Source organism: Gymnodraco acuticeps, unplaced genomic scaffold, assembly GCF_902827175.1.
Source record: "Gymnodraco acuticeps unplaced genomic scaffold, fGymAcu1.1, whole genome shotgun sequence".
NCBI lineage: Eukaryota > Metazoa > Chordata > Actinopteri > Perciformes > Bathydraconidae > Gymnodraco > Gymnodraco acuticeps.
In genome coordinates this window covers 20,490-41,094 of record NW_022992191.1, presented here as the reverse complement: position 1 = coordinate 41,094, position 20,605 = coordinate 20,490, and the positions used below count along the sequence as shown (strand labels likewise).

Here is a 20,605-nt window from a genome sequence, read left to right as displayed (position 1 = left end):
TTGTAGTGGAAATGTATAAGTGTTAACTAATATATGTCCCTCTTTCTACTGAGAATGGTACAGTCTCAGCAGCGGCTTTGCCGTTTTCCTGCACTGTGTTTCCCTGCGGCACACTTATCAGGCTTCCTTTACTACCAGGCGGAATACTGATTTTGACTTTATCAATTTATATTAATTTATCAAGCATCAATTATCAACCTTCAAAATATGTAATCTAAAAAGGGTTTTCTAGCTAAGCTCACGTTTAGATCGGCCAATCTTGTAAAAGCAAGGGGAGTGCGAATGCAGCCTGATGGAAATGGTCACCTGAAAGACAGAGCTGAGGTCATACTCTTGTTATTTTACAGCGACAAATGTAAATCATTTGCATATTGAGCACCGCGCTAGCAGCAGAAGCTAAAGTCCTGCAGACAGAGGTTGGTTTGGAGCAGCTGTGGAGTGACGTCGTTCTGGTATTACAACAAATAACTTACTCTTCTCTACTGCTGTCAATGGCGAGCTTTTTGCTAATAGCTAATAAAGTTTGCCACTGTAACCAGCGGTTGGGTAGCTAACGTTACATGATTCATATTAACTAATGTTGTCAGTTTGTAGCTTTGCATGATATCGACCCTCCTGTATTTCTACCAGATGGATGGGATCACTCCTTTTAACCATTTGATTTGATCTTCTTTGATGTCATTGTAGGTGTCCCGGCTTTTGTTGAACTGTCATTACGAAAAACATCCGGACTACATGCAAAGGAGGCCAAGGGGTCTGCTACCTCTGAAAACAGGAATCCAGAGACTAGCCCCTGAGGATATGGACATACTGAGCTATAGAGGCTAAATTCTCTTCTGGATATTGAGAGTATTATAATGGCACTGGGACATTACACAAGAGGGAGCAATTATTTAAATGCAGGTATTCAGAGCTCGTTGGATGAGAACCAGTTTACCCCACAGGAATGACTTCTTGATCATCTACTTGCAGATTTCCCATGCTACCTCCAGTGAAAGCATAAACTGACTTTTGATCAAGTTGGTGAGATCTTCCTGCTTTCCTACTCCCATCCATTCTTTAAGCTCCCCTCACCTGTATCCTACTAAAATGACTACTTCAGAGTGGGGTGAGAAATCCTCAGCGGACCTTATGAGTCGGTATGTCTCCAAGGAAATGGGATATGGAGTTCCCAAGGAGGGTTGGCGTATCTGTCTGGCACATGAGTTCAAGGAGAAGAGGAAGCCCTTTCAAGCAAAGGATGTCTCGCTGTCCAACGTCTTGGAGCACGTTGGGCTTGGGATCAGGTGAGACATTCATGGGTTAAATGAGATGGGAGTTACTTATTTACCTTTGCAAGTTTTAAAATCAAAACCACCTCGTCTACAGCACCACACCCATTTTCCTGTGGTACATGAACTGGTCCGACTACAAATATTTGTCATTGAAAAATCATTAAATCAACACTATGCCTCAGAGCACACCGTGGTTAGCTCCTTTATTGACACAGGGTGTTTTCAGTTTACACCTCCATCTTATGTAATGGCAACCTTTCTATGCCATGTAACCCATGAGACTGCTTTGACAGAGGAGTACCTGGGGAGGCATTGGCAGTGTCATATTTCTCAAGCCACGACAGAGAGCAGGTAATCCTGCCTTGAAGTGGTTAAGGCTGGCACGAGTTATCAAATAGAATTTTAACAACTTAAATATGATATAACTAATAACTGTCTACCTTAGAGCAGTTTGTCAATGACATACATTTCAGCATTTATCACAGTAAGAAGCACCAACACAGTAGTATACCCATTTTTTCGTATGCATTTTAAACTGATAACGCATGAATGCTGTGTGTCTTGGCTTTTGTCTCACCCAGATAGGTGTAGCAACTGATTAACAGAGTAAACGGCTCTTTTGCAACAAAGTCTAGCATTTAACTTTGTCTATCAGTGGGGATGATAAGATAGTGCTTTGTGTTTCTTGCAAAAACGGCAATCAAGACACAAAGTTTTCTCTGTAAATGTTCAGTTTAATCAAAAGTATGTGCTTACATTCCATCCTTACTGAGGTAATGGACATGCATTTGACCCTAGATCCAGCTCAACTTTTAGTTCAAGGTTCAATACATTTACTCTTCCAAGTCTTACAAGATTGAGATTTACCAATTTTCCCACTCATACACCCATGATGCTTGTAAAGTTCTCAGAGATATAGAGCTGAATTGTCACCCTAACTTCAACATCTGTTGATCTGATCCTGTTTGTTTTCCTGAAGAAGACATGCTGCTGCTTCAGTGGATTGTCGGCACACAGCCAGCAACATTTGTCTTATCATTCCAATCGTGAGAGCGTGTCTCTGTGACCGTCAATATCTGTCTGGGATCAGGCTTCCGCTGATTTATACTGATTTATACTGATTTATACTGATTTATACTGATTTATACTGATTTATACTGATTTATACTGATTTATACTCCCTGTTGATGATGGCCATAAAGATATGTACTTTGACTGAATAACTTTAAGCTTTTACATCCATCCAAATCACTGCTATTACTGCTTCTACATTTGTTCACATTGTCTTAACGTGTGGTAATGTAGATGTTTTTAACTCGGCGTTAAACCACAAACTTGCTTCATATTACAGAAATCCTTCGCAATGTTGTGGTTATATTGCACATACGGCATGTGCAAACTGAGAAACAAAACACAATCTTTTTCAACTCTCACCTTAAGGTTAGACTTGGAGTTAGTTAGTTATTGCACAGACTAATGGGGTGGTTATGATTGTGTAGTAGGAGGTTCTACCTGGGTTAATAGGAAACCCATTTTTAAGAAGCCTTTACTGTTGGAACAATGTATGTACTGTACATTTTCTGAGCTATTTGCACAGTATACTGAACCAAGAAGAAACAAGCTCATACAGCTCTCATTCAAGGAGAAAGGAACAATGGGATTGTATATCTTTTAGTAAGGGAACTTTGCCCTTTTGCTGCAAGCTCTTGCCAGCTGTGGGTAGGTTTGGTCTTTGGTGGAGAACATGGCAGCTTGAGCTCACACAGGTTAGATTCAGGTTTGCATACTTTGCCTTTATTCAGAGCTTATCAGGGTGAGGTCTAACTGTTGGAATTTCAGCTGAGCTGCAGAACAACACCTTCCTGACTATAATGCAACCTGCCATGGCTTTGAATTACTCACTTTAACCAAACCTATTCATCTCACTGTTGTTTCTCTGGACTGAGCTTTTCTGTTCGTGTGCAATACATTCAGGCCCTGCTCCGGCATTCACAGCAATTTGGCATGGGATCGATGTTCATGGCAACAAGCAGAAAGCCCTCTGTGGCTCAAATGTTATTCGGTATTTTTGTATGTAAACAAGAATGCTGAGCACTAAGCTTCTCAGAGTTGTGACCTCTTATCATCAATATACGTTTACATGGTGGAATAGAGGGTTAGCCCATTGACTGAAAAACTATTTTACTATTTTGATTCATTGATCAATTCATCGTTCAAGTCATTTTTAAAGCAAAACAATGCTGTTCCAGTCTATCAATTATGGTGATATCCTGCTTTTATCTGTCGAACATCATATTAAACTGGATCTTGGTTTTGGAGTGACAAAGTGAGAACATTAGTAAGTGCTTTCTCACTGGTGTCATTCACCGCCTTATCAGCTTTCTGCAGAAACATTAGGATCATTCTTGGCAGTGGGAACGTAAACATGTTTATCACATCTTGTGTTTTTGTCATTTAGCTAAAAAAGCCCACTGGAGACATTTTGAAGAAGAACTCAAGGTCTAGGAGCAAAGCGTGAGCCAAATGAAGCAGAATAAATGTAATGAGGGGCTTTTATTACATTGCAGCCGGTTCTCTGCAGAGCTCATGGCCTTTCTACTAAAACAAAAGTGTGACCTCAACCCAGCATCAGCTAGCTTTCTACTGATAAGGCATATGAATCGAGACTTCACCACTTCACACATCATTAAGGCTCGCGATGACTGTGATCTCCCTCACTCTCGTAGTTGTCCGTAACCTGCTGTAACCTAGCCTAATTAATATTTTACACCCTGCTCTGATAGCGAGTGCTGCACCTAGACTCACATTTCATGCACATCTCACACTGCTAACCTCTCAGATAAAGTAGCCCTCCCCTCATCTTACAAGCGCTTCCTTTATGCAGTTGCACAATGCCCTCGTTTCTCTCTGCCTGTGCGTGTGTGCAAGTTGTCCACCTTTGGTTCCGGTGCTTGCAAACGTCTGAAGCTACCTTTTTAAACAAGCGAGAAAAAAAGAGCATGCAGAAAAAGCATGTTAACCAATTACAAATGCATTTTAATATCATGAGCATGTTTATTCAAAGTAACACATGCAGTTAGGGCGCATTCAGTGCTGTGCTGTAACTGTACTGTATACTCTGTGTGTTCATCCAGGTATCTGAAGTGGTGGTACAAGAAGACCCAGGTGGAAAAGAAAGCTCCGTTCATTGATATGTTTCGTGCTCAACCCTTGCGACAAATATATGGTGAGATCAGGATCTTACAATGTGCTGAGCTTGTGATATTACATCCTCTTTAATATTTCACCAAAACATACAGTACTATAACTCTTGAATTTGACAAGTTAAGCTCCTAAAAGTAATAAGGAAATGACTGAATCCAGTTGATACTCTAATTTGCAGGTGCTCCACTTGGTGGTATCGGAGGAGGAACCATCACGAGAGGTTGGAGGGGGGAGTTCTGCAGATGGCAACTTAACCCCGGGATGTACCACTATGAAACTGTCACAGCAAATCAGGTATATAGAATCTTAAAGTAGGCAGAGACTATGGTTAAAGCATTTCATTAATTAAAATGACTTATTTAAGGAATATTTTCCTGGCTTTCTATATTTTTCCCTATACAATAGCTCATTGGCATATTTGTCAGTAAACAATACCTCAACTCCTACTGCCTATTACGTGAAGGTGTCCCAGGTCTATATATATATATAAGATGTTATTATTTCCAAGTTAACAACATGTTTATGTATCTGCTGCAATCCATATTTGTTGGTGTTTATCCTTTAACCTGTGATTCAGTAAGGAATGTGAGTCAACCATTCTCTTAATTCATAAGAACAGTCTCCTTTAAGTACCGACAAAATGCTAATGAGAAAACAAATCCCTAAAACACTTCTTTTTTTTAAAAACATTCCGCTGAAGTTAATCTACATAAATGTATTTACTTTGTTCATTTGTGGTGTTGTTTTCTATTCGCCAAAGGAAAGAGCTAAATGGAGACCGCAAAATACCAAATATTTCAAATACGACCACAGTGGAGTTAAATGCCAGGAGACAGATAGCCGATTCTCTTCTGACAGCAGCCTCAGTACACTAACTACAATGCATGGTGGGTGTGTTTGGGAAAAGGGTGTGACTCATTCTGTCCCTGGAAAAACTGGCTCTCTTGGTTTTAACTACAGTGCACACCACCCTAATGTAGAACCATTAACTGGATGCAGATTCAGGCTCAAGACATGCTTCTTGGGGTTGTCAGAGGGCATTCTGGGAAATGTAGGAAGATTTAGAATCAGAAAACCTTTATTAGTCCCACAGAGGGGAAATGTACGTTGTTAAAGAAGGCTCAGGCAGTACACTAAACAGTAAATTGTACATACAGAACTTGTTGGTTATAAATGTCTAATCTCCTAAACCACAGATTAAATTCTCCACTTACCCGCATCCTTTTCTCTTTCTTAGTTTACAGTTTGTTTACGCCGTGGAGGGCAAACGGTTTACCAGCAGGTGCTCTCTGTAGAGCGTCCTCCCACTCTGCAGGGCTGGAACTGGGGCTACTGTGGAGAGTACGCCTTCTATCACGCCTTGTACCCCCGCGCCTGGACCGTTTACCACCTGCCTGGACAGAACGTCACCTTAACCTGCAGGCAGATTTCCCCAGTCATCCCCCACGACTACCAGGTAACTGAGACATCCCTGGATCTTATACATTATGATAGACTTATGAAAATATTGTTGCATCAATCTAATTATGACACGCATCATGTCTAACCCCTGATCACCTGAACAATGAGAAGGTATTTGTTGAAAAACCCTCAAGCTTGTCAAAATAAATGTGGGAACCCCAAGACTATGATTGATGTTTCACCTACTTTCACCAACTCAAACAAAAAAGTGAATTATTTTTTCAGAAATTAGAATCTAAAATCTTAGGGCGGATATAGAAATTGCAAATGCTGCAATCTACATTCTAAGAAGTTACTTGAATACTTGCTTTTTAGTTTTTTCAGTTGTGAGTCAAACATAAGTCATTTGGTTGCTTCATCTCCAAAACGCCTCAAATCATTTCAGCAACTGATGTCTCAACACTTTTGAATATATAGCAGAAACTCTAGGTTGTGGTGAAATAGCCTGTGACCTCAGTTTTTCATTGCCATATCTACACTGTAGCTAATGACAATAAAGCCTTGAATCTTGAAATGCACATTTTAGACGGTGCCTGTCGACATGCTGTTTTCCCAAAAGTTATTTCCCAATGTTTATCTCCTTTATCCCAGGACTCTAGTCTCCCAGTGGCAGTATTTGTGTGGGACATGGAGAACAAGAATGACTACGCTTTGGATGTCTCCATCATGTTCACCATGGTCAACGGATCGGGACACAAGGAAGATAAGAGCGGGGGACACTGGAATGAACCATTCCACCTGGAGAAGGAGGGGGAGGCGGTGTCTGGGGTTTTGCTACATCACTGCCTTGCTGTGAACCCTTACACTCTGTGCATCGCAGCCCGAGAACAGGTTTGATTACCAAGTTTCTGCACTTTAAGGTTTTTGTAATAGTTTGAACTGTACAGCTGCACAAGAAATTCCCAGGGAATCAACGGGATTTGCAACAATAGTCTTTATCTGGAAGTGGATTTATAATAATGAACTAGTTGTGAAATGCGTGGTGTTAGTGAGCATTAGGTTTTAGATTTACCCTAAATATGTGTGTTTTGTTCCCATTTGAACAGCCTGACAGGGAGGTCAGTCACCAGACAGCGTTCAGTCCAAAGGGAACCTGCAGCGGCCTGTGGAGTGACCTCATCACTGATGGACGGCTGGACTCTCCCACAGGTCGGTGCTTAAAAACTCACTGTGGAGAGATGAGACAGATTCATAACGGAACAGATGTCTACATTAGGCGCGTTCACACCAAGTACTTTTCCCACAAAGGTTCCTGAGAACTCTTTAGTTCTCATGAACTAAGTACAGATCGCGTTCACACTGGAATAAGTCCCTGTGGGAGGATTAGGCAAATGAAGCCGCTGACGTCACTTCTTCTTCTTCTGCTTTGGGTTTACTGGCAGGCCGCAAACCACTTCACGGCGTATACTGCCACCCGAAGTCCCCGGCCGGAAGTCCCCGGAGTTGGGGACTGGCTTCAGTAGAAGCTGCTGGGACTCTCAGCACGCCGACACCTCCTCATCTCCACCGCTCCCATGTTTTATAAGTTAGTCTCTCTGCGTTTCTGCGATGGGCTAATGCTAATGCTAATAATGCAATGCGAGGATAATAAAATGGCGGCTTCACAAACGTTTTTGGGAGTTTTACGGGGCGTGGTTTGTAATCCGCCCAGCCAATCAGAAATAGGAACCTTTTTCTCCCACGAAAGTCCCTGCTCTCTAGCAGGGACGGAAAAGGGGGTAAAAAAGGTTCTCATGAACTAATTTAGTTCCTGGGGCTTTTTGGTGTGAACGCAACTAAATCGTAGTTCTCAGGAACCTTTGTGGGAAAAGTACTTGGTGTGAACGCGCCTATTTGTCATTTCCTCAATATGAAACAGTAACAGAAAAAAGAGATGAGAAGTAGAAGGAAAGAAACTGATGCTCAGTAAAACAGCAACAATTCCATCTAGTGCATCACGGAGCACTTATCTTTGTAACCAGATTTTACCATTAAGTGTCATAGAAACTGGTGTACAAACCGCAGTATAGAAAGTGAATACACTATAGATCAGGTATAAATAAGACAGTTTAATACAGACACAATAAAGAATAGAGTGAATAAACATTAGTAGGTAAATAAAGACAAAGGCAGCAAGAGCTGAACCACCAGTAAGATGCTTAACAACCTGCACAGCATGATAGAAATACCATATGCTAACCTCTCTTGTTATCCTCCCCTCCCTCTCTAACTCTCACCTCTGCAGGATCCAGCCCGCCCACGCCTAAAGGAGAGAAGGTGGCAGCCGCGTTGGCTGTGAGCTGCTCGGTGCCGGCTCAGGGCCATAACAGCCTGGAGTTCTGCCTGGCCTGGGACATGCCCAATATCATGTTCGGCTCTAGGGAGAGGAAGCACACCAGGTACGTCAAACACACAGGAAACACAGGTAGAAACACACAGGTAGAAACACACAGGTAGAAACACACAGGTAGTAACACAGGAAACACACAGGTAGTAACACACAGGTAACACACAGGAAACACACAGGTAACACACAGGAAACATACAGGAAACATACAGGAAACACACAGAGAACACACAGGAAACATACAGGAAACACACAGGTAGTAACACACAGGAAACATACAGGAAACACACCGGTAGTAACACACAGGAAACATACAGGAAACACACAGAGAACACACAGGTAATACACAGGTAGCACACAGGTAGTAACACACAGGTAACACACATAGAACACACAGGTAGCACACAGGAAACACACAGGTAGTAACACACAGGGAACACACAGGGAACACACAGAGAACACACAGGTAGCACACAGGAAACACACAGGTAGTAACACACAGGTAACACACAGAGAACACACAGGTAGCACACAGGAAACACACAGGTAGTAACACACAGGTAACACACAGGTAACACACAGGTAACACACAGGTAGTAACACACAGGAAACATACAGGAAACACACAGGAAACATACAGGAAACACACAGGTAACACACAGGTAGTAACACACAGAAAACATACAGGAAACACACAGGAAACATACAGGAAACACACAGGTAATACACAGAGAACACACAGGAAACACACAGAGAACACACAGGTAGCACACAGGAAACACACAGGTAGTAACACACAGGTAACACACAGAGAACACACAGGTAGCACACAGGAAACACACAGGTAGTAACACACAGGTAACACACAGGTAACACACAGGTAACACACAGGTAGTAACACACAGGAAACATACAGGAAACACACAGGAAACATACAGGAAACACACAGGTAACACACAGGTAGTAACACACAGAAAACATACAGGAAACACACAGGAAACATACAGGAAACACACAGGTAATACACAGGTGACACACAGGAAACACACAGGTAGTAACACACAGGAAACATACAGGAAACACACAGAGAACACACAGGAAACACACAGAGAACACACAGGTAGCACACAGGAAACACACAGGTAGTAACACACAGGTAACACACAGGAAACATACAGGTAACACACAGGAAACATACAGGAAACATACAGGAAACACACAGGTAGTAACACACAGGAAACATACAGGAAACACACAGGTAGTAACACACAGGAAACATACAGGAAACACACAGGTAGTAACACACAGGAAACATAACAGAAACACACAGGTAGTAACACACAGGAAACATACAGGAAACACACAGAGAACACACAGGTAATACACAGGAAACACACAGAGAACACACAGGTAATACACAGGAAACACACAGAGAACACAGGTAGCACACAGGTAACACACAGGTAGCACACAGGAAACACACAGGTAGTAACACACAGGTAACACACAGGTAGCACACAGGTAGTAACACACAGGTAACACACAGAGAACACACAGGTAGCACACAGGAAACACCCAGGTAGTAACACACAGGTAACACACAGGGAACACACAGGTAGCACACAGGAAACACACAGGTAGTAACACACAGGTAACACACAGGTAGCACACATGTAGTAACACAGAGAACACACAGAGAACACACAGGTAGCACACAGGAAACACACAGGTAGTAACACACAGGTAACACACAGGTAACACACAGGTAACACACAGGTAGCACACAGGTAGTAACACACAGGTAACACACAGGTAACACACAGGTAACACACAGGTAGCACACAGGTAGTAACACACAGGTAACACACAGGTAACACACATTAGCACACAGGTAACACACAGGTAACACACAGGTAACACACAGGAAACACACAGGAAACATACAGGAAACATACAGGAAACACACAGGAAACATACAGGAAACACACAGATAGTAACATACAGGAAACATACAGAGAACACACAGGTAGCACACAGGAAACACACAGGTAGCACACAGGTAGTAACACACAGGTAACACACAGGTAGCACACAGGTAGTAACACACAGGTAACACACAGGTAGCACACAGGTAGTAACACACAGGTAGCACACAGAGAACACACAGGTAGCACACAGGAAACACACAGGTAGTAACACACAGGTAACACACAGGGAACACACAGGAAACACACAGGTAGCACACAGGAAACACACAGGTAGTAACACACAGGTAACACACAGGTAGCACACAGGTAGTAACACACAGGTAGCACACAGGAAACACACAGGTAGTAACACACAGGTAACACACAGGTAACACACAGGTAGCACACAGGTAGTAACACACAGGTAACACACAGGTAACACACAGGTAACACACAGGTAGCACACAGGTAGTAACACACAGGTAACACACAGGTAACACACAGGTAACACACAGGTAACACACAGGTAACACACAGGTAAACACACAGGTTAACACACAGGTAACACACAGGTAACACACAGGTAACACACAGAGAACACACAGGTAACACACAGGAAACATACAGGAAACACAGGAAACACACAGAGAACACACGGGTAGTAACACACAGAGAACACACAGGAAACACACAGGTAGTAACCATACAGGAAACACACAGGTAGCACACAGGAAACACACAGGTAGTAACACACAGGAAACACACAGGTAGTAACACACAGGTAACACACAGGAAACACACAGGTAACACACAGGTAGTAACACACAGGAAACACACAGGTAGTTACACACAGGAAACACACAGGAAACACACAGGAAACACACAGGAAACACAGGAAACACACAGGAAACACACAGAGAACACACAGGAAACACACAGGAAACACACAGGAAACACACAGGAAACACACAGGAAACACACAGGTAGTAACACACAGGAAACACACAGGAAACACACACAGGAAACACACACAGGAAACACACAGGAAACACACACAGGAAACACACAGGAAACACACAGAGGAAACACACAGGAAACACACAGGAAACACACAGGAAACACACAGGAAACACATGTGCATTGTGTTGCTTTGCAGGAATGTAAACAAGCCAGAGTCAAACACAGTTACATATATCGTTCTTCCTGTTTCTATTACTTTTGAAAAAGACCAGTCTAAGGTTGTCTTGTTACAACAAATGCTATTAGCTGTTCCCTTTTCTATCCAGGACTCTGATGCATTTTATTTTATCACATATGACATCCTAAAAAGCTACGCCATGAATAATTCATAGTGACATAAAACACAATACGCTTCCCTAATTGCAAATAAAACCCTTCAGTGACGGATATCCGAACAAGTATGCTTTCAATGCCGTGTCCTTTTTGAAGCCTCATTGTGTTTTCTGCTGTTGTTTTTCTGAGGAAGCTAACATCAACTTTCTGTTCCCAGGAGATACACTCGTTACTTTGGGACCAAAGGGGATGCTTCCCCCTCATTAGGTCACTACGCACTAACACACTACAGACAGTGGGAGAAGAGCATTGACGAGTGGCAAAGACCCATTCTCCAGGACAGGTAGTTGACAGTTCAAACATTGATTATAAATTATGAAGACGTAAATAACAATAGCTTTCCATCCATGAATGCTGATAAGTGTTTATCACCTTGGCTTGCGTTGCAGCTCCCTCCCCTCCTGGTATAAGTCGGCCCTATTTAACGAGCTGTACTTTGTGGTGGATGGAGGGACGGTGTGGACGGAGCTACCAGAGGACGCTGATGTCAGTGGGGGGGTGCGCAGCGAGGACGGGGGGCTGCCAGCTCAGCCCGCCGTCGTTAAGGAGTTCGGACGTTTCGCCTACCTAGAAGGTGAGTGACAATGTGGCACTTGATCGACAGAAAAGTAATCTGAAACTTGGCAATCCATGATAGTTTCAGTTATTTCTCATGCAACACATTTTAGCTTCTTTTACGTGAGGAGTGTCTGTTTCCCCTACTTTATGATGGTAAACTGAATATTTGGGGGATTTGGGTAATTGTTTGAAATGTACAAAATGTTGGAAGAAATCATCTTGAACTCTAGGAAATGATAAAGGGTATCATTGAAGAGACTTTTTGGAGAAAAACAATTATTTGATTTATTTCAAAAAATGATTAATCAATATGAACAGATAGTTGGTACTTTAATGTATATTATGTTATGTTAGAAATTATTAACTTTGAGCACTTTCTAGCACTTTATTGATTGTAGTTCATAATTAACACATTTAAAATATCAGATAAGGTGAACACACCCAAAACTGTGTTAGTATGTCTGTTCCCTTATGCTACTACCTGCATGCTGTGTTTTGGGGCAGCTACAACACTACATTTTTTATAACCATGAGATTTTTGTTGATTAAAAAGAAAGATCTGTCTTAATTAAATATGAAACGCACATAACTAAGCTATTGTTTTTTCCCCAGGTCAGGAGTACAGAATGTACAACACATACGACGTGCACTTCTACGCCTCGTTTGCACTTATCATGCTGTGGCCTAAACTTGCCTTGAGTTTGCAATATGATATTGGTGAGTGAAGTGCTTTCATCTTAGCGTTTGTATCAACTATCTCATCATGTGTGTTCGATAAAGAGCAATACCAGGGCAAAGTTTAACAGCTTTGATATCTTCTCAGCCGGCAGTGTGGTTCAGCAGGACCCCATGGAGAGGCTGCATCTGATGAGCGGGCGCTACTCTCCTGTCAAGGCCAAAAATGTGGTACCTCACGACATAGGAGACCCAGGTATGAAGAGTGAAACTAGAAAGTGAAAAACTAGGGTACACTAAATTAAATACATTATGAAGAATTACATTCCAGTGGTGGCTGCGTAGGATTGTTTCCCAATAGTGTGATTCAAACATTTCTTAACTGTCTTCAAGTCTTTTTTATTGTCTCATTGCACAACATGATGACTCTTTCCCTAGATGATGAGCCGTGGCAGAGGGTAAATGCTTACCTCATCCATGACACTGCAGACTGGAAGGACCTGAACCTGAAGTTTGTGCTGCAGGTCTACAGGGACTTTCATCTCACTCAGGACCATCAATACCTGAAGGACATGTGGCCCGTCTGCCAGGTACGAGGGATCTATGGGGTCTTAACGGTGCTGCATTTGAGAGTTGAAGCCCATCTGTAGTCATAATTATCCTGGATTTGATGTTGCTTGTTCCACTTAGCTTTGTCATTGTGGTTGGTATTCTAGGCAGTGATGGAGTCAGAGATGAAATTCGACCTGGATGGAGACGGCCTTATAGAGAATTCTGGATATGCCGACCAGACTTATGACGGCTGGACGGTGACGGGACCAAGGTGAGAGGAGTGAAAAACATATTAGCTCTGAAAAAAACATGATACATAGATGGGTACTTTATTGATCACAAATTGGGAAATTATTTTATTAGATATCAGGTTACAAAAATGTGCAGAAATCGTAGCCCTTATTTTGAGTACACATTACCTACTTGTGTTGTCTTATATCCCATAGATTTCAAATACTATGATATAATACAAGAATAATTGTAGTAATCTAGCTCAGTAATACTACCCACTACTGAAACTTTATATCAATAGAAAAATGTATTCTATTAAATTAGAAACCTTGAAGCAATTCAAAGTTAACATACAAAAACCCTCTATTTAATTAAATCAATCCTTAACAGGTCGTTCAATTCATTGAGCACATCCTCAAAGAAATAAAGTACTGTATGATCATTTCATTTAAAGCTTATGGTCTGCATTAGATGGCAGGGAAATGTAAAAAGCATGACTTGTGTGTAGCTGCAGGGTTTTCTCTAAATGTGATTAGATTAGAGGTAAGTGTAAAGATGAATGGCTTGCCTTGTACATTTACAATTATATCTATTTTTATAATTAGATCTTGCAAGCTGGGAAATCAACTTAGGAAACGTTAGGGCAAGATCAATTGAAGAAAAATATTATGTCATTAGCAAATGTTTTGTAATTAAAATATGACATTCAGAGCTATGGATCTTATTACCCCTTATTTTACAGGTTACATTTAACTAAAATTCTTATATTTTTGTTTTTTTGCAGTGCGTACTGTGGTGGGCTGTGGTTAGCGTCCCTGTGTGTTATGTGTAAAATGGCCAAACTGGTGGAAAATGAGGAGGCATACAAACGTTACAGAGACATCTTGGACCGGGGCAGCGCTGCTTATGACAAACTGCTGTGGAACGGTAAATGATCTCTACTAGTCCAGTGATTGTGCAAAACATTGCAACAAAATGTCCCTTTGGTATTACTGCTTGCAACCGTCTCAAGCACTGCTCTTATAAAGAACTTCACACTTGACATTGCGCTCCCTATGGCGATAGACTTCCGGGACATAGTTATGATACAAAAACATGTTCCCGATACTCAGAAACACTTACCAATACTGTCTGGTATACTGCCTATTTTCCTCTCATGTTTAGGCAAGTACTACAACTATGACAGCAGTGGGAGAGACCTTTCTAATAGCGTCATGTCTGACCAGTGTGCTGGCCATTGGTTCCTGAAAGCGTCTGGACTGGGAGAGGGAGAATACCAGGCAAGTTAAAAAAAAAACAAGCTCTTATGAAGAAGTGCAACAAGAAAGACTCCCTAGGCCAACCTACAGATTAGACAAACATCAATAAAGTTATATTTTTCATTAGGACATACTTCAAATCTTTGTAGTCTCAGCATCACTTCCCCTCTCTCTCTCTCTAGGCTTTTCCCAAAGAAAAAATTCAGACCGCACTGAAATCTGTCTTTGACTTGAATGTAATGAGCTTCGCTGGAGGCCAGATGGGGGCAGTTAACGGCATGCGCCCCGAGGGAGTGCCTGACCGCTCCAGTGTCCAGTCGGATGAAGTCTGGATTGGAGTCGTGTATGGACTAGCAGCCACTATGATACATGAGGTAAGTGTGTATGTGTTTTAGTCTATACACCTTACATTAAAGGGGTAAAACAATTTGGTATATTTTGTATATTAGTTTTTTTCCCAATGCCTCGACTAAGAAATCTATCTATTGAAATCCTGCATTAAACATTTTCTATGGTTCAAGGTCTCGTTATATTTTAAACTTAATGGAGGCAAGTAACTTAGGAGAAGCACTCCAGCCAGGGAGTAGAGAGTAAATGATTGGACACATTATAACAATCCTCTGAAACACTGCCTCATGCCTCTCTGGCTGTCTGTTTTTCAGGGGATGCAGGAGGAGGGTATGCGCACGGCGGAGGGCTGCTACCGAACCGTGTGGGAGCGGCTGGGCATGGCCTTCCAGACTCCTGAAGCGTACTGCGAGAAGGGAATATACCGCTCTCTGGCGTACATGAGGCCTTTGAGTGTGTGGGCCATGCAGCTGGCCCTCAACACTTCACAGAAGGATCAGACCACAACAGCTCAAACTGAAGCTACAGATGGAGAGCAGGGACAGGATTTGGGAGAAACTCAGAGTTAGGACCTGATTATTAAAACTGGTGTGACTAGGAAGGTCTTCTGAAAATAACATCAAAACTCTCCTGCAGTCATCACCCTCATCTGCACTACTGCCCTGTTTAGTCACAGACCTTTAACTTAATTCTCTACTGTTTTTTTTCTTCAAATGTTTGAGGCTCAAGGTCAGCACTCTGATGGTTTACGCTTGAAAAACTCAGTAGCTACTGTAGATCATGATATTGTTAGGTCGGAATCTGAAGAGACTGAAAATGGTTCCTAATTTTCTTTTGTTGTCATGATGTGTATAGTGATATTCAGGCCATGTCAAAATCATAGCCAGTGTGTATTTCTAATAAATATGACCCTTTGTTTCTGTAACATATTGTCTACTTTCCCACCTTTACATTCATTTGCAAGCACTACATTTCACAGTTTTTCAATAATAATGGACAGTTTTTTGTTTTTATACCAGCCTTAAGCAGTCACTATTGTCTTTGACAGTCGGGTTCACAAGAGGGCCTGTGAGTGAATCAAACAAGATTTGAAATATTGGTCAATAAAAATGGTCGATTCGAAGATTTCCTCTCAAATTTGAATTCTGTTCTTGGTAATGTAATATGTTTTTTGTTTAATAACATTTGGTGCCTTGTTGCATGTTGGCCACATCTACAGTATATTAATGTAGTGGCAACATTTACTATGTTTTATAAAATCCAATACTCATGACAATCATGCTGAATAAATGACTGAATAATAAACCGGAGGTTAATTGTGTTATTTAAATGTATATTGATAAAGTAGCTAAATTATTAGCCATTCATATACATTTCATTCATTGGTTGGACTGGATGATGTAAGTTTGATGTGTAATGTTGGCTGGTTGGCTGTGTGCAACTCGATTTTGACAGGATAACAACTGGTGACTTCTAGAATTGTGTGAGTAACATTCTGTCTTTAGACTTCTCTGTTTCAGTGTGTGTACTCTGTATCAATGCTCTGTAGTTGATCTGACTGAAATTGTGATTTTAAATCTCAAAACCGCTACAGTATCTGTCAGGCAGAAACTTGGGACAAGTAATTTGACTGAAACCTTAAAACTTAACTAACTGACTGCTAGGGTTAACTTTGATTTAAACATTTGTAGAATACTAAGAGCTTTATTGAGTAGGTGTAACTGTATTAAGGGTTAAACTCATAACTTTATAACTTAGGGTTTAATGTAATTGTAAAACCATTGGGCCACTGAAAAGACACAATAGCAACTCAGGAGGGAGCCAGTCTAGAGTTCCTTTTGAGGGCCACCAGCTGCAGAGAGTTAACTAATTAAAGGGGCGTGGCCCCACATCTGTGAGAACTCAGCAATCAGGTGTCCATTTTTAGGTAGCACTTTCCTGGAGCTTCAGACAGACGAAGACTGACAAAGACAATAGAGTCCTGCTGGAGTCACAGGGTGGCAAAGAGGAGGCAAATCCTACTTTGATTGAACTAAGTATCGCTGGTGTTTTATTTTATTTTGTTGTTTAGCCCCTCATGCTATAATCATGTGTATTTTCTCCATTCCTGTTCATGTGTCTTCTCGCAATTATCACTGGCCCCGTGTATCTCGTAATCGATATAACCGGCCTGCTCTCGTCTATCCCACATGCTCCACCAGAACAAATCTAAAGGGAGGGCATATGATTGTCCAACACATCCTCACTCCCAGGTCGGCCTATGTTGACGTTATGTCAAGTCCCCTGTCGGCTTTTTCCAACGCAAGGGGGGGGGGCTTAGCGTCCATTTTCAACGCAAGGGGGGGGGCCCTTAGCGTCCATTTTCAGCTTTCCGGAATGTCCATATGCTTCTATGGACGCTCATGGAAGCACGGCGTTCGTTTGTGTCGACTGCCCTTAAAGGCAATGTGAGCATCCATTCTCATTGGATAACGGAGAATTGTACACCCGGAAGTAAGTATTCCCCTTACTGTCGATTGATTTTACAGTGATATCTGCACTACTCATCGACTAAAAAACACCAGATTATCCTTGTTAATTACACAACATTGATTGGTTTAAATTGTGTGCAATGCTTTTGTATTTTCCCCCTTCGATTCGGAGAAACAAATGTTTTTCGGAGTAAAGGATGGCAGAAGACACTACACTACCCAGAATCCCCAGCTATCGTTTGGACTACACCATGTGCTCTGTTTGACAAACCCCGTGATAGTCCTCAAGCTCTGTGATTGGAGAGTGTGCTCCGAGGGTTACGCCGAGCCTCGAACAGCACTTGAAATGGGATGGAATCACGGCAGACTGTCCAAAACTGGATTTGAACGGATCCACCGCGTCCCCCACCCTGTCCCCAGAACTACAAATGCTGGCTATTCTGTTTCGCAACATGTTCTGTATCTATGGCACGTCTCTACTGGGAGTTGTAGTTTTAAAAGACGTTTTCGTATTTCCCATAATAAGAAGTTGCCAGTATTAAACTGTGTACATCCCTGGAGGTTTAGGGGATAGGAAACACTCACATTTAAAACATATAATTAATGGGTGAAAATTGCTTGTGCCCATAATGGGCAGCATTAATATATATATATATATATATATATATACACACATGCCAGCTAAGGTCAGAAGAGCTTTATTTAACAGCTGGTCTTATGTTTGTGACCCCTGTTGTTAATTGATAACATTAAATTACATTAATTGATAAGCCTGAAACATGCACTTGTTAAGGTTCAGAGGCACATTTTGCAAATATGGCAGTAGCCATCGATCAGCTTAAGATAAGATATACTTTATTGATCTCAAGTTGGAACATTTGCATTACATCAGCATGTGTAACAGTTGTATGCAGTGGTGTTTATTTGTAAATCATTTAGTATAATCACACAAATTCTGTGTTTTATATTAAACAATTCTGTGTTCTTTATTTATTGATTGTTCAATACCTGACAAGGTCGGAGATGAAATATCTACATACATCTTATAAGAGTATAATATCAGTTAAAATAAGTGCTTCAACATAGTTAACATTGCTGGAGGTACGCACAAATATTGATAGATGTCTTGTAATGCACTATTGAGGAACCTGCGACCCAAGTTTTTCATTCAATGCATAACTACACCATAGTTGTGTAGGCCTATATGATATGTCAATAAACCTTAGAAAATCTTGAAATCTTGAAAGGGATGTGCAAAATAGTCATTATATACAGTCTTTAATTAACTATTAGTAGAGAATAACGAGTAATTAATATACTTTATAGGGATCCTATTAATATCTAATAATAAAAAGAATGAAATTCAATAACATGCTTTAACCACTAGGTGTCCCTTTATATCAGCTGTGCACCTTTATGGTGTAACTAAATACAGCCTATCTACCAATTGGATCAAATATAAAAGTCAGCCGAATTAGTGTTGATACTGCAAGGAGACGTATTGTGTGAAAAGAAATGTAAGATGTTGTTTAATGGCTGATATATTTATGATCTACGTCACGTTTTCAGTTCCTCATGTTTGTCTAGAAGTCTTCTCATCAGGGCTATATAAATACAGAACTACGGCAGATATGTAATATTTAATGCAGCCGAACCGTGTATTACCATGCCGTTATGTGATGACTTCCAAAGAGAAAAGCAAGCACACTCGGAATAAAGTATTATTGTATTTTTTTTTAATGTTTTCGGTCTGTTTCCGTTATTTGTTAATGACGATGTGCTGTGAGATGTGAGACTGGAAATACACAGAGGGAAATAACGTAGGCTATCTTTAGATGCGGATTTTGTTAAACTAATATGTTTGCGCTGTGGACCAACACTATACATTGACGGGGAAGGGGTTAGCAATAAAGATAACACCATTAAACAGTTACACAACATAACAGAAATAATATCGATAGCAGCGTCCCTAGCAACCACCTTGGTAACAATGAAAACGTTATGGACGCAATTTCCTGAAGTAATCTTCGTAATAACTAGCAAACTAAAGATCATGTACATCCACTGCACACATAATCTGAAATAACAACTCATATTTCTCGCATCAAATGACATCAAAACGCATTTTAATGGCCAAACTAACTTTAAAATAGGCATTTTCCATCGAGAATAAAACGAAGTTCGGCCATGTTTTTTTTTTCTGCAGGGAGAAATTTGAAGATCACGTGATGTCAAACAGAGCACATGGTGTAGTCCAAACGATAGCTGGGGATTCTGGGTAGTGTAGTGTCTTCTGCCATCCTTTACTCCGAAAACATATTTGTTTCTCCGAATCGAAGGGGAAAAATACAAAAGCATTGCACACAATTTAAACCAATCAATGTTGTGTAATTAACAAGGATAATCTGGTGTTTTTTAGTCGATGAGTAGTGCAGATATCACTGTAAAATCAATCGACAGTAAGGGGAATACTTACTTCCGGGTGTACAATTCTCCGTTATCCAATGAGAATGGACGCTCACATTGCCTTTAAGGGCAGCCGACACAAACGAATGCCGTGCTTCCATGAGCGTCCATAGAAGCATATGGACATCCCGGAAAGCTGAAAATGGACGCTAAGGGCCCCCCCTTGCGTTGAAAATGGACGCTAAGGCCCCCCCCCCCTTGCGTTGGAAAAAGCCGACAGGGGACTTGACATAACGTCAACATAGGCCGACCTGGGAGTGAGGATGTGTTGGATTGTCATGGGAGGGCACACAACACCGTCACGTGCTGCGGGCCTGCGGCACAATATATATCAAACAGCAAGGCCAACAGCATTGCGCAAAGATGCACACTTATCGCAAATACATACACAAATAAAGGGCAACATAGAAATAAACGTAATAACGGCTCCGTGCCAGCTGATCTGCGCCAAAGTACTAAT

At 41.4% G+C, this 20,605-nt stretch overlaps 1 protein-coding gene across 2 annotated transcripts; it reads left to right on the top strand.

The window, feature by feature from the left end:
• The first annotated feature begins 106 nt into the window (after positions 1-106).
• Positions 107-16,513, top strand: gba2 (glucosidase, beta (bile acid) 2). Of its 2 annotated transcripts, none has more exons than XM_034205273.1 (18): positions 107-416; positions 688-1,286; positions 4,409-4,500; positions 4,657-4,772; positions 5,716-5,934; positions 6,531-6,770; positions 6,986-7,088; positions 8,164-8,317; positions 11,743-11,868; positions 11,975-12,159; positions 12,756-12,860; positions 12,967-13,074; positions 13,257-13,408; positions 13,535-13,641; positions 14,386-14,528; positions 14,766-14,881; positions 15,043-15,234; positions 15,523-16,513. In XM_034205273.1, the coding sequence occupies exons 2-18, from the start codon at positions 1,090-1,092 to the stop codon at positions 15,775-15,777; spliced, it is 2,610 nt and encodes an 869-aa protein (XP_034061164.1). In that variant the 5' UTR covers positions 107-416; positions 688-1,089; the 3' UTR covers positions 15,778-16,513. The 2 variants fall into 2 exon arrangements, with proteins under 2 accessions (XP_034061164.1, XP_034061163.1); XM_034205272.1 differs by having other exon boundaries at positions 107-452.
• The last annotated feature ends 4,092 nt before the right edge of the window (positions 16,514-20,605 follow it).